Source organism: Fistularia commersonii, chromosome 13, assembly GCF_037954325.1.
Source record: "Fistularia commersonii isolate RoL2024-O1a breed Wild chromosome 13, RoL_Fcom_v1.0, whole genome shotgun sequence".
Taxonomy (NCBI): domain Eukaryota; kingdom Metazoa; phylum Chordata; class Actinopteri; order Syngnathiformes; family Fistulariidae; genus Fistularia; species Fistularia commersonii.
This window is the reverse complement of record NC_141296.1, coordinates 16,369,195-16,380,435: the sequence shown is the minus strand read 5'-3', so window position 1 is coordinate 16,380,435 and position 11,241 is coordinate 16,369,195. Positions and strand designations below refer to the sequence as shown.

General features: G+C 55.5%; 1 protein-coding gene across 2 annotated transcripts; it reads right to left on the bottom strand.

Moving 5' to 3' along the window:
- Positions 1–1,233: 1,233 nt before the first annotated feature.
- fgf16 (fibroblast growth factor 16) lies at positions 1,234–6,058 on the bottom strand. 2 transcript variants are annotated; one of them, XM_086157992.1, is made up of 4 exons: positions 5,977–6,058; positions 5,267–5,578; positions 4,149–4,252; positions 1,234–2,540 (listed from the first exon to the last, which is right to left on the bottom strand). In XM_086157992.1, the coding sequence occupies exons 2-4, from the start codon at positions 5,568–5,570 to the stop codon at positions 2,295–2,297; spliced, it is 654 nt and encodes a 217-aa protein (XP_086014118.1). In that variant the 5' UTR covers positions 5,571–5,578; positions 5,977–6,058; the 3' UTR covers positions 1,234–2,294. The 2 variants fall into 2 exon arrangements, with proteins under 2 accessions (XP_086014118.1, XP_086014117.1); XM_086157991.1 differs by lacking the exon at positions 5,977–6,058 and having other exon boundaries at positions 5,267–5,949.
- Between the last annotated feature and the right edge of the window lie 5,183 nt (positions 6,059–11,241).

The following is an 11,241-nucleotide window of genomic DNA, read 5'->3' as shown; positions in this document are numbered from 1 at the left end:
GGGGTTCACACGGTTGTTTAACCGCGCGGTCGTTCAAAACCCGAGAGCGAAACCAATCACCGGATAAAGGGTTCTCTCGGCCCCGTGTTGTCGTTAGCGGGAAGCGCAAGTTCGAATCCACCGCGAGCATCTTTTACCTGAACAAACGGCCGCCGCGTCTGCGCATGTCGTCATACGTCGGTTTTCTCTTTCACTCGTAGACCCCCGAATTTCATATAGGTCTGTTGCTTAGGTTAAAGTCTTTTTTTTTTTGTTTTTTTTTTCACATTTTCATCAAGCGAACATAAACCAGCAATAAGCGCCTTTTGTCCGTCTCTCCCTTCAATCTATTTTTCCCTCTCGCGGTATTGTTTTCATTTCTCAGTCGGCCAGGGTTTTCCCCTGCACGTTTTTTGACTTTTCCATTCCCTTTTCCCCCGGGGATCTTGCTCTCACAGATATCTGCCAGCGGAGGAACATTACAACTATTGCAGATGTTGAAATGTTGATCCCGAGCCCTTTTAGCCCCAGATTAGCAGCGGGCCGGCTTCGCGGCACATCCCCGCCGGTCGGCTGCGCGGCGGGCAGCTGTTTCCGTCCATTGAAAAGGCGCGGGCGCAGACGACACCGTAGCGCAGTCACAGAGGCCCCGATCGCCACCTAAACCCACGCTGATGTGTAAAGCCAATTAGGAGACGGGATCCAGTTGCATGAGGAATCTGATTTTGTACGGTGGATGTAGGCCGACTTAAGAACGTCGCCGAGGCCGGGGTCGTCCGCATTACTCGCTAAAGGGTTTATTAGTGAAAAACGGCCGGCGCTCTCCTATGGGAAAGTATGCGACGCGTCTTTTAACACAATTCTCCCTCTGTGACGGAGACGGCGGGACAAAGAGCCTCCGAGACACTAGATCCTTCAAAGCGAGATAGATCGGGGGTGAGGTTATGGCACGGCGGCCGGCGGCGAGAAGGTCCTCGGTTCGATTCCGACGGGAATCGTTTCCTCACGCGGGCCAAAAACATGCGAGGTGTTCTTCTATTCAGAGCGAATGGTGAACGGCTGCGTGTCCAGATTGCGTAACGACGAGAGGGGGAATGTTGTATTTCCCGGTTTCGTGCGAAAGACGGTCAAAGGTTCGTTCGTCTCCGACGTGGCCGGTTCTTATCTTTTCGGCGTCGGTCGTCCGAGAACGTTCAACCGCTGAGACGCCAAGACCGGTGAGGTAAAAAAAAAAAAAAAAAAAATCAACATTCATTTCAGTTCTATATGTAGTTTTAATTTGTACATCGATTTTAAATCCAAGCAAAATAGTCTCTCACGTGTTCTCAATAGCAGGGCAATCTTATTGTCATGTTAATTGCAGTTCTTCATTATTATCATTATTATTTTTGTTTGTTTGTTTGTTTGTTTGCTTATTGGTGTAAATTCAGTAGAGTCTACGGTCAAAAGATAACTTCAAGTCCATTACAAAATAAAGTCTTTGCAATAAATAAATATATAGATTTATATTTTTACTTTATAGGTAGAAAATAAATATATTGTACATCTCATAAATAGGATCACCCATATGTACCCCTCAGCTGCTTGCATTTTTAATAATGTTCCTGAAACTTTGAACATCACAAGTCACTGCCTTTTTTTTAAAAAAAAAACAAAAAACAAAGATATTCTTTACAACCACAGTTAGAGAAGTGCTTTTTTTTTTTTTTTTGTTTTTTTTTTTGTTTTTTTTTTTCCTTTTTTTGTTGTTGTTTCTGAGCTCCGTCGTACCGTTTCCACAAGACGCCGCTCGACGTTGGACTTAAAGGCTGATGGGTGTGATGGGCGAGCGCACCGGAGACCAGGCCAGTTGTGCAGTAAGTGCTCTTCTCCAAAAATCCCGCTCAGCCGTCGGACGTGTCCTCTCACTTTTCTTTCTTTTTTTTTATATATATATGTGTGTGTGTGTGTGTGTGTCATCCACAGTGCTTTTCCTCATCCAAAGCCCCTCCAAGTGCTACAAGAAAACCCATCTTCCGCCAGCCAGAGGAGGAGGAGCGCTGCCAATCGGAGCTCACACGTGACGCGATCGTGGTGATCGAGCCTCAGCCGTGGCCGTCCAGGCGGGGCGTCTTCTCCTCTCCGCGTCCACAGTGGTTTTTTTTACTTTCTTTTCTCAAAGGTTTAGCGTCCCCCACCTCCAGGCGCCCGCGGAAACGTTTATACGGGCGCTCGGCGGTGACCTCGGGGCGCCGAACCGCCTCGTTCCGGAACCCCGAAGAGCCGCCTTCCTATCGTTCCGACGTGATCCCTTCCTCCCGACTTTTAAGCGCCGGTCACCTGTACTGGAAATGGTCCCGGTAAGCCTGCGGGATCTTCTCGATCTCCACCGGCCGGGGCAAGAAGTGGGTGAGTTTCTGGTGTTTCTTAGTCCTGCCGCCCTCCCGCGGCGAGCCGTCTTTGTTCAGGGCCACGTAGTAGAAGCGTCCCGTGTCCGTGTGCTTGTACAGGGTGGAGGCGTAGGTGTTGTACCAGTTCTCCTCAAAGTGCTCCCTGAACACGCACTCGGCCGTCAGCTTTTTCTGCGGGGCGGAGAAAAGAAGCCGTCAGTCGCGGGAGGGCGGCGGCTATTTCGGGATGCGTTTTGAAATGAAGATCTGGAGACTCCGGCGCGCGCGAGATCTTTTTCACTTCGGCCTTCCTGACCTTCCCCCGCCATGCTTTTTCAACAGTTGTGCCGTCTTCCTTCACTGTCTCACACACACACACACACACACACACACACACACACACAAACCCTCCCCTTCCCTTGACAGCGCAGCGTGAGCGATGGCTCCCCACCTTCCTCGCTCGCCAAGGCCGGTCAGTCACGCGAAGGCTGCCGCCGCCGCCGCCGCCGCCGGATCCGCTCCCGCGAGGGGCCTCCGAACGTGACGGTACGGAAACGGGATTCCGGTTCCCGCTGCTCGGACTCCTCGGGCAAAGGGGGGCGATAATTCAATCGTTGGACCCCTCGCCTTCGCGGAGGAGACCGGCTTTTTTATCCCAGACGCAATTTTGCCGATTGTCTGTCAGGCCTTTGCTTTGGCTGCGGCTGCGCGGCGAAGCTGTTGTGTGTAAACACGCCCCGGGGGCACATGACTGCGCCGGCGCCGGCGCCGCCGCGCACGCGCCTCGTCGGATCAAAAGCTCGTCAAGGTCTGGCGGTGGCGGGACGGAAGCGCCCCTCTTCCCGCTCCCCCGTTTTGCCGGCGGGTGGTTCACCGCCCCCTTCCCGCCTCTCGGACGCAGACGGCTCCCCCTGTCAGTCAGGTGACTCAGTCAGGTGTGCAATTACCTCCCCCAAATCACTTCCTGCCCCCGCCCCCCTTCGGGGTCAACGCCAGACTCCGATAGCGCGCGGTAACAATATATGCACTTTCAACATAACGGCCGGACTTAAAAGTAGCCTCTGTTCCGAAATTCCCCGGGGTTCGGGGGGGGCGGAAGTCCACAGGGGCCTCAGGTAAAACCTGATCCACGCCACCCCTCACATACTTCCTCCCTCTTCTTTGTCTTTATCTCTTCCCTCTTCTGCGCAGATAAGACCCCCCTCCCTGCCCGGCCTTCGAGGAGCACAAGTGAGCGTTTATTCGATCGCGGCCTCGGAGCGGGGAGGCCATCCCTGCTTTTTCTTTTTCCTGGGGGGGGGGGGGGGGGGGATATAAATATTTCTACTCGCCGCATCTGAAAGGTAAATGAATCAGCGGCTTCATCTGAGATTTGGTCTCCTGAACCCGTTCACCTGAAACTCAAGTCCCCGTCGGCCCCGTCGCCCTCCTCCTCCTCTTCCACTTCCCTGCCCGAATTGACGTTTCCGGCGCGTCGAAAAAGCGAGCACGGAATTCGAAGTGCCAAAAATAACCGTAGGAAAACACAATCCCTGCAACCGCTGTCAGTTCATTCCTTCTTCTCGGGGAAGCAGGAAACACAGGGGGGCCACGATGGAGTTTGGGAAATGACTCGTTTTGTCGGTTTCCCGCCCCGTACCTCGATAACGTCCGATCCTGACTGCTCTGTCTGCCGAGCGGTACCCCCAAAAAATCAGAGGGTTCTGCAAAACAAATCAGCTTTATTGAGAGGCCCGCTCGTGAACGAGACCCCCGGCGCCGCCCCGCCGAGGGGAGACCGAGAGGAGGGGCTCGACTCACCGACCCATAGAGTTCTCCTTTCTCATTCATGCCGAGGTAGAGTCCCGCGTCCACCCCCCTGATGCTGACGAGACTAACTGCCAGGCTGATGAACTCCAGGATACCTGCGGTCAAAGGCACACACACACACACACACACACACACACACACACACACACACACAGACTGGTTAGAAGTCTCACAAGAGGAGCTGCTACCATTCTGTCATCAGGCAGAGGAAACATTGCTTTTCTTTAAAGGACTGACATGTTGAGGCTCCAACCAGGACTGATCGATTATTGATATGATCAAATGATTCAAAAATTTAAAAATACATATATATTGTTACACATCTGTGAGGGTGCATGTGTGTGTGTGTGTGTGTGTGTGTGTGAGGTCCGGAAAAGTCCCATCTGAAAGCTCTGCGGGTTTGTGACGTCACAAACAGGTGGGGGAACAGTTGCGCTCCGGGGTCGCGGGACATGCGTGGGACCTGCGTGGGACTGACGTGGGGTTTTCTGCGTGTCTGACACGCATGATGACCTTATTACAGTAATCTGCCGTGCGCGGGGGAAGGGGGAGGGGGGGGGCTGTAAATCTGGACTGGCAACGCGTTCATCCTGTCTTCGGGATTTCCCCCACGCCCCCCTTCTTCCTCTCCTCCCCCACGGAGCTCCGGTGCGCTGAGTCACGGGAAGTCACGGCGACTTGCGCGTGTACTTCAAAAGCAGCGGAAAGAACCGGCGGGGGCGCGCAGGTCACCCCCCCCCCCTCCCCCCCCAAACACCAACCGGGTGGAGGAAAGAAACCGTGGACGCGCGTTGCACCCCCCGCCACGGTGGGATTTCCTGCGTGCACCTGCGTGGAAGCGTGTGCGTGCATCATCCCCACCACCCACGGCTTGTTTTGGAGAGAACACCTGCAGCCAGGTGACGCGGACGCGCGCATGGAAAAAAACAACAACAACCACCGGAGGAAGGTGTTCCGGAGTGACAGCGATGGGAATTCTGCAAATTAAGAGAACCCCCCCCCCCACACACACACACACACACACACACCGCCGTGCACGACACGCGCGACCCCCCCCACCCCACTCCCAAAAAACAACAAAAAGAAAATCGTCTCCAAAGTCGGCTCACCGAATCTGCTGTGGTCCTGGCGGGTTCCGTGCACGGTGCCGTTGGGGAAGATCTCCAGCTGGAAGCCGGTCCTGCAGTAGAGCTGCCGCCGCCTCAGGATGCCTTTCAGGTGGCCGAAGTCGGTGGGCGACCCGCGCTGCAGCCTCCCCTCGATCTGCCCCAGCCGCTCGTTCAGCCCCACGGGGGTCTCCGGCAGGGGCACGTTGCCCAGCGCGGGAAAGCTTTGTAAATCCAAGTCGAGACCTCCCAGGAAACTCCCGACCTCGGCCATGGTGTGCACGGCGGTCGCATTGAGCGGCGGCATCTACGGATCTGCGGGGGCGACGCGCGGAGAGAGAGAGCGGAGGGGGAAAAAAAAAGAAAAAAAAGTTTGCACAAGTCCGACCCATGCAGGCCGAGGCGAAGCCGGCGCAGTCCTCCGCTCCTCGGGCGTGCGTGCGTGCGTCCGTGCGTCCGTGTGCGCGTATCAGATCGCGGAGGGTGGAAAACGCGTTATTATTCACGCTCCCCACGCATTCTCACATTGGATATTCAAACCCAGGCCACGCCTGGCTGGCATCCCTTCCTGCGCGCACCGGCTCCCACCCCACACACCCACCCAAATATCCATTTTGACTCGTCGACTTGTCCACGGGTTTCCACCCACGCCCCCCGCCCCTTCCCCACGGTGAACCCCCAGGAGCGCCGCCCCCCCCCCCCCCCAAACCTACCCGGCGCGCCGTGCGTAAATACGCAGGACGCAGAAGGAGCCGCGACCCCGCTGACATCGACGTTTCTCAGGACACGGTCACGGTCACGAGGGGCGACGTGGAACCCACCCACCCCCTAAACCACGCTCCTGGGGGTTCACCGTGGGGAGGGGGCGGGGGGACGTCGGTGCCAACCGCCTGCAGCCGGACGCGCCCCCCCCCTCCTCCCCCCCCCGCCTGTGGAAGCAGGTGCTTCCTCGCCCCTCTGCTTGCGAGGCGCTCCAACGCACACGCGTCACTGCGTGCAAAGGAAGGATTATTTATCAAACCTTTTAACGCCCCGCAGCTTCAAATCCTGCAAAAAACCGACCCCCCCCCTCCTCCAAGAACCATCCATCCTCCCCCCGCCTCACCTGAAGCCTCCATCCCTGCTGCTGTCGCTGGGTTTATTTTCTGACCGTGAACGCGGACGCTGCGCGGAGCACTTTTTTTAGGGGGTGTTTTCCCCTTTGCACAAAAGGGGGGCGACAGGTTCCGACATGCGGATGCACAGACAGATGCAGGAAGATGGGGGGGGAAGCACAGCTGCTTATTGAGGACTCCACTTCTGTGAGACCCCCACAATGAAAACAGACTCCAGGAGTGTTTAATTAGTTCACTGTTCTTCAGATGGCGTGTGTGTGATTGCATCAATTACACCGCTTAACTATCAGACATGTTATTTTAGACCTCCTTCAAGCTGCTGTGCGACACACACACACACACACACACACACACACCATGCGCCGGCCGCCCCCTCCTCGCCCTCCCGGTCGGTGACAAATGGTTCCTTCGAAACGACAGGAATCGTCGCGTTCTTCTCCGGCTTCGAGCTCGTCACCTTTTGTGGCGGCGAGATGTGTTTTTGCAGCAGATGTGGCCGTCCCTCGGAGGGGGCGGGAGGCGGCGCGCGGGCCCTCTGAAGCTCGCGGACCTTTTTTAACTGCTACTAATTATGCCGCCATAAATCTTCGGGGTGCGTCACCCCACGAATTGAATTCAGCGGAGGGACAGTGGCTTTCAGCCGGTGCGGGATATGAAAGGTGCCGGGGGTGATGAATGCCCGCGGGGCCTCCGCTTGATGAATCGGGCGAAGGGGTTGACGAGGAGTCAGGGACGGTCGGGCTTTGTGCGAGCAGACGCCGGGGCCCTCGCCGGAGGGCCGGATGAAAGGGAGATTCGTCTCAGATGAAGGCAGGAAGGAGGGAGGTGAAAGCGAGAGATGGGAAACGAAAAGGAGGACGCCCGGTCGACCGTCGCCTCCGTCTCGGGGCGCCGGTTCCTCACGCCGACCCCAAACCGCCGTTCCGGGCTATCGGGTGTTCCTACGAAAAGCCAAAGGGGGCAAATTTGATTCCTTTTTGGTAGCTATTAGAACCCCATCTGTTGCCGGTCAGCTATATTTTATAGTTGACATGGCAGATTTATGTCTACACACACTCTCACACACCGCGGAGGTAAAATGTTCCCATATGCCGAGAACCTGCGGAGGATATAGAAATGAAGATAATGACCCGGAGCGCTTTGAAGTCGCTCTCCGTACGGCCAAATAAAGCCGCCCCCCTCCCCCCGGACGGGAGGCTAACAAGAGCCGCGGCTATCGATTCGGATTCGGACGAAGGCCGTCGCCGTCGTCCTCGGCGGAGACGCGGAGAAGCGGCGTCCGAACGCTCAGGCTTATTCATGAACATCCACCTCATTAGGTCAACCTGTAAAAACGCTTTTACGACACGGAGGGGGCGCGTGGCGGACGCTTTCTCCGCGACTTCCCGGGAAACCTTCAAAATGCCATCCCGTCGCCTGCCGGGAAGCCGAAAAGTCTCGAAGCGCGCACCCCCTCCTCTCGGATCGGGTTCCTCGAAGCCCTCTTAACCTCGGCCGGGCGAGGGCGGCGAAAAAAAATGGCTGACTCAATGTCGGCGGTATCGGGGTCGGGGGGGGGGCGCTTGTGTCACGGCGCCGCCTCCGCCCGGAGCAGGAGAAGGCCACCGGAGGGGTCAAACCCCCGCATCTCCTGGCCGGGGGAGAAGCTCAGCAAAGTTCCAGAGCAGCAAGAGAGAGAGAGAGAGAGAGAGAGAGAGGATATCATCTGTTCTTATTTTACCTTTTGTCAAGCAGCATGTGGAAAATGATCTTCACCGTGAGTTATTTGCAGAGCTGGATTCCGTGTTATTTCATTCCCAAGCAGAGACATAACAGAGAGGGTCTCCTCTTTCATGCAGGTGGTCCTTAGGCCTTGTTCAAGGGCGCCGTGCGCGCCGGGGCACGGGCGGGAGGCTCGGAGGAGGGCGGGGAGGCAGATGCATGTGAATTTAGGTAATGGTTTAACATTTCAAACCTTCCCCCTTACGCTCCCCTCCCCGCGTAAAGACAGTGTTAATTAATTTGTTCGCCTTGCTTTCATGAGCTAATGAATAGACCCCCCTCCTTTTTTTTTTTTTTTTTTTCGGAGAAGCCACTTGTGTGCGAGGAACGCGTTTCTTAAACCAACATTTGTCGTACAAATGACTCGCATATGTTCTCCGGGAGAGCGAGAGAAACGGCGTCACGACAACAGAGATGTCCCGCTGGTGTTTTGCGCCGGCTGGGAAAACGAAGCCGCTTGTGAACGCGATGGAAATACATCGCTGCGTTTTTTTGTTTTGTTTTTTTCGCATCACCGGAAGCAAATAGCGGAGTGTGGCCTCTGCGGGAGGTCCGGCGCGCTCCGACCGTCCGCCCGACCTTCCACCTGTCCGGCCGGCATTCACGGCCCGACTTGCGTTTCCCGGCCCTCGAAAAGGCTGCGGTCTGATGTTTGAGGCCAGACGAGAGTGTGTGTGTGTGTGTGTGTGTGTGTGTGTATGCGTGATCATGATCCCGTCTGAGGAGGGAACAGGCCCACAGAGCGAGACTATTATTCTTACTACAACATAGTGGAGGAATCTACCCTCAAACAGATGTTTGCAGCCTTTGTAGAGCCTCTGGCATCAGGCCGGCGTCTACCTATCTGCACAGTTATTTACATGGCAATCCAGCTGCTCTCTCTCTTTTTCTTCTCTTCCTTCTCCCTCCTTCTTTCTCTGCCCTCCCTCCACCCCCTGCTTTTACTCCCCCCCCCTCCCCTCGCCGCTTGAAACCAAACACCTGCTCTCGTGTAAACTTTGATCAATCAGAGGTACTAATTTGTTTAGCGGAGGAGGCGAACGCGCCGACGCGGGTTTCGGTTTCAGGGGCCGTGAAGAAGTCCAGGCGTCCGGTATCTCGGAAGATCTCGGCGTCGAGGAGAAGCTCTCTCTCCCGTGACCCCGCGGTACCGCCAGGGTGCGGAGGAACGGCCGGCCTGCGAATGACGGGGCCGACGGTCGTACGTCGAGAGGCTTCTTCAATCTTCGAGTTTGACGAGGATTTTGAGGCCTCCGAATGACACGGCGAACGGTCGTGCGTCTCCGTATCGCCCGTGAATGAGAGAACGAAGGGTCTTTCGCGCGGATTTGCGGCCCCGCCTCCCGGCCAATGACGGCTCGGATCGGCTCCGGCGACCCCGACTGCGAGATGAGCGGCGCAGATGAACGAATGCACGAACGTCCGCTCGATAAAAATCAAGACTCCATTGCTGAATGACGGCGAAGTTACCTGTCGTCACGCAGGAGGATGTCGGGTGGTTATTTGCCTTTTCCTTTGCAAAATGGCGGCCGTTTTTTGGGGAAAATTTTTGTTTTCTTTCTCTCCAGCGGGTGCGTTACACACATCGGTTACGGCGGTAATAACCGCCGTTTCAAGAGGCAACTCCTCAAACTTGAAAATCGTTTACGAAACTCCGTTCCCTTCAAAAAAATGGTAAGTTTCCCGCCACGGCTGGGAGTCACGTCGACTCCCCTTTGCGAAGATGCGAATCAGACGCGGCGGGAAACACGCAGCAGCTGCTTCTTGTTCTCGGGGAGATGGCTTAGATAAAGGATACACACACGCCGTTTACAAACTTTTACATACCGCGGTCAAATATTTGAAAAGGAAAAAAAAAAAAAAAAAAAAACAACTGGAAAAAAAAGGCTCAAATCTTAGAAAACGGGTGGGTGCGATAAGATTTATAAAGGTGTGTTTGCATCACCGCGCCGGTCCTTTTTACAACAAACATCTCGGAAACGGCCGTGCGTACATCGGTTCGCGTTGTCTGTCGGGCTACGTTAGCATAGCATCCCTCCCCGCCCGGACAACAGAAACCTCGGACGGATACGAGCGACTCGTCGACCGACCGGCCGGAACCGGTTGTTTTGCTATTTTCCGATTCGTTTCAGCCTCTCGCCGTGTGAGGCGGTTCATTCTGGCGTGGATTTTATGAGTCGTCTAGACAATCGGCGTCTGAAGTGGCTTTTCGTGTTTCTAAAACAGACTTCAAAAACAGAGATTAAAACCCCCAAGGGGTCCAAGTAGCGTCTCTTTTTATTTATTTAATGATGTATTTATTTCCACCGCGGTGCCACGGCGGCGCGGCAGTTGGTCCTTTCGCAAGAAGGTCCCCGGTCGGATGTTCCCGTGCGGGCTCTCCGGGTTCCTCCCGCATCTGCCTGGGTTTCCTCCGGGTTCCTCCAACGGTCCGAGGGTTTCGCCGGAGATCCTCGGTTGTCCGCACGTATGAGCGACAGACTGAATGGCGGTACGTCTCTAAATAATCTGTCAGTTAGAGGGTGAATGATCGTACGTCTGCAGGCAGGGGAGGCAGGAGAGGCCGTGCCTCACTCGCCAATGTCGGGAAGAAAAAAATGTGAAATGAAAAAAGACAGAAATGGTTCTATTGGTCGGCGATTTGCACGACAAAGGTATTCTCAGTTTCCCTTCACACGTTTGCCATGTGAAGTACATTTCCACTTTGTCAACAAATGTATGTGTGTTGCTCGTTTCTTGCGCTGCTCAGAAAACAGCTGCCAGGGGCCGCCAAGTGAGGCACGCCGTTCTCCCGCCTCACGGCAGTCCTGAACCTGCCGTGATCCACCAGATGGACCGACCTGAGTGCGACAGACCGTCCAGATGAACGCCTTTCTTTCCAGCACCATCTCGCCGCGGCGAAGCCGACGACTCGGTATGTTTTATCGTCCGATAAATCCGGGGGTTTGGAGATAGAAGTGCGAGCCCGGGGGACAGACCCGGTCCTTGTTAGGTGGCAACACTATCAAAGGATGAGAACGGGGGGGGGGAAGCAGGAATCATGGAAACGAAGGGAAATGAAATCCGTCCGCCGAGGCCCCGGAGCCGGACGGAGCGTCGGCA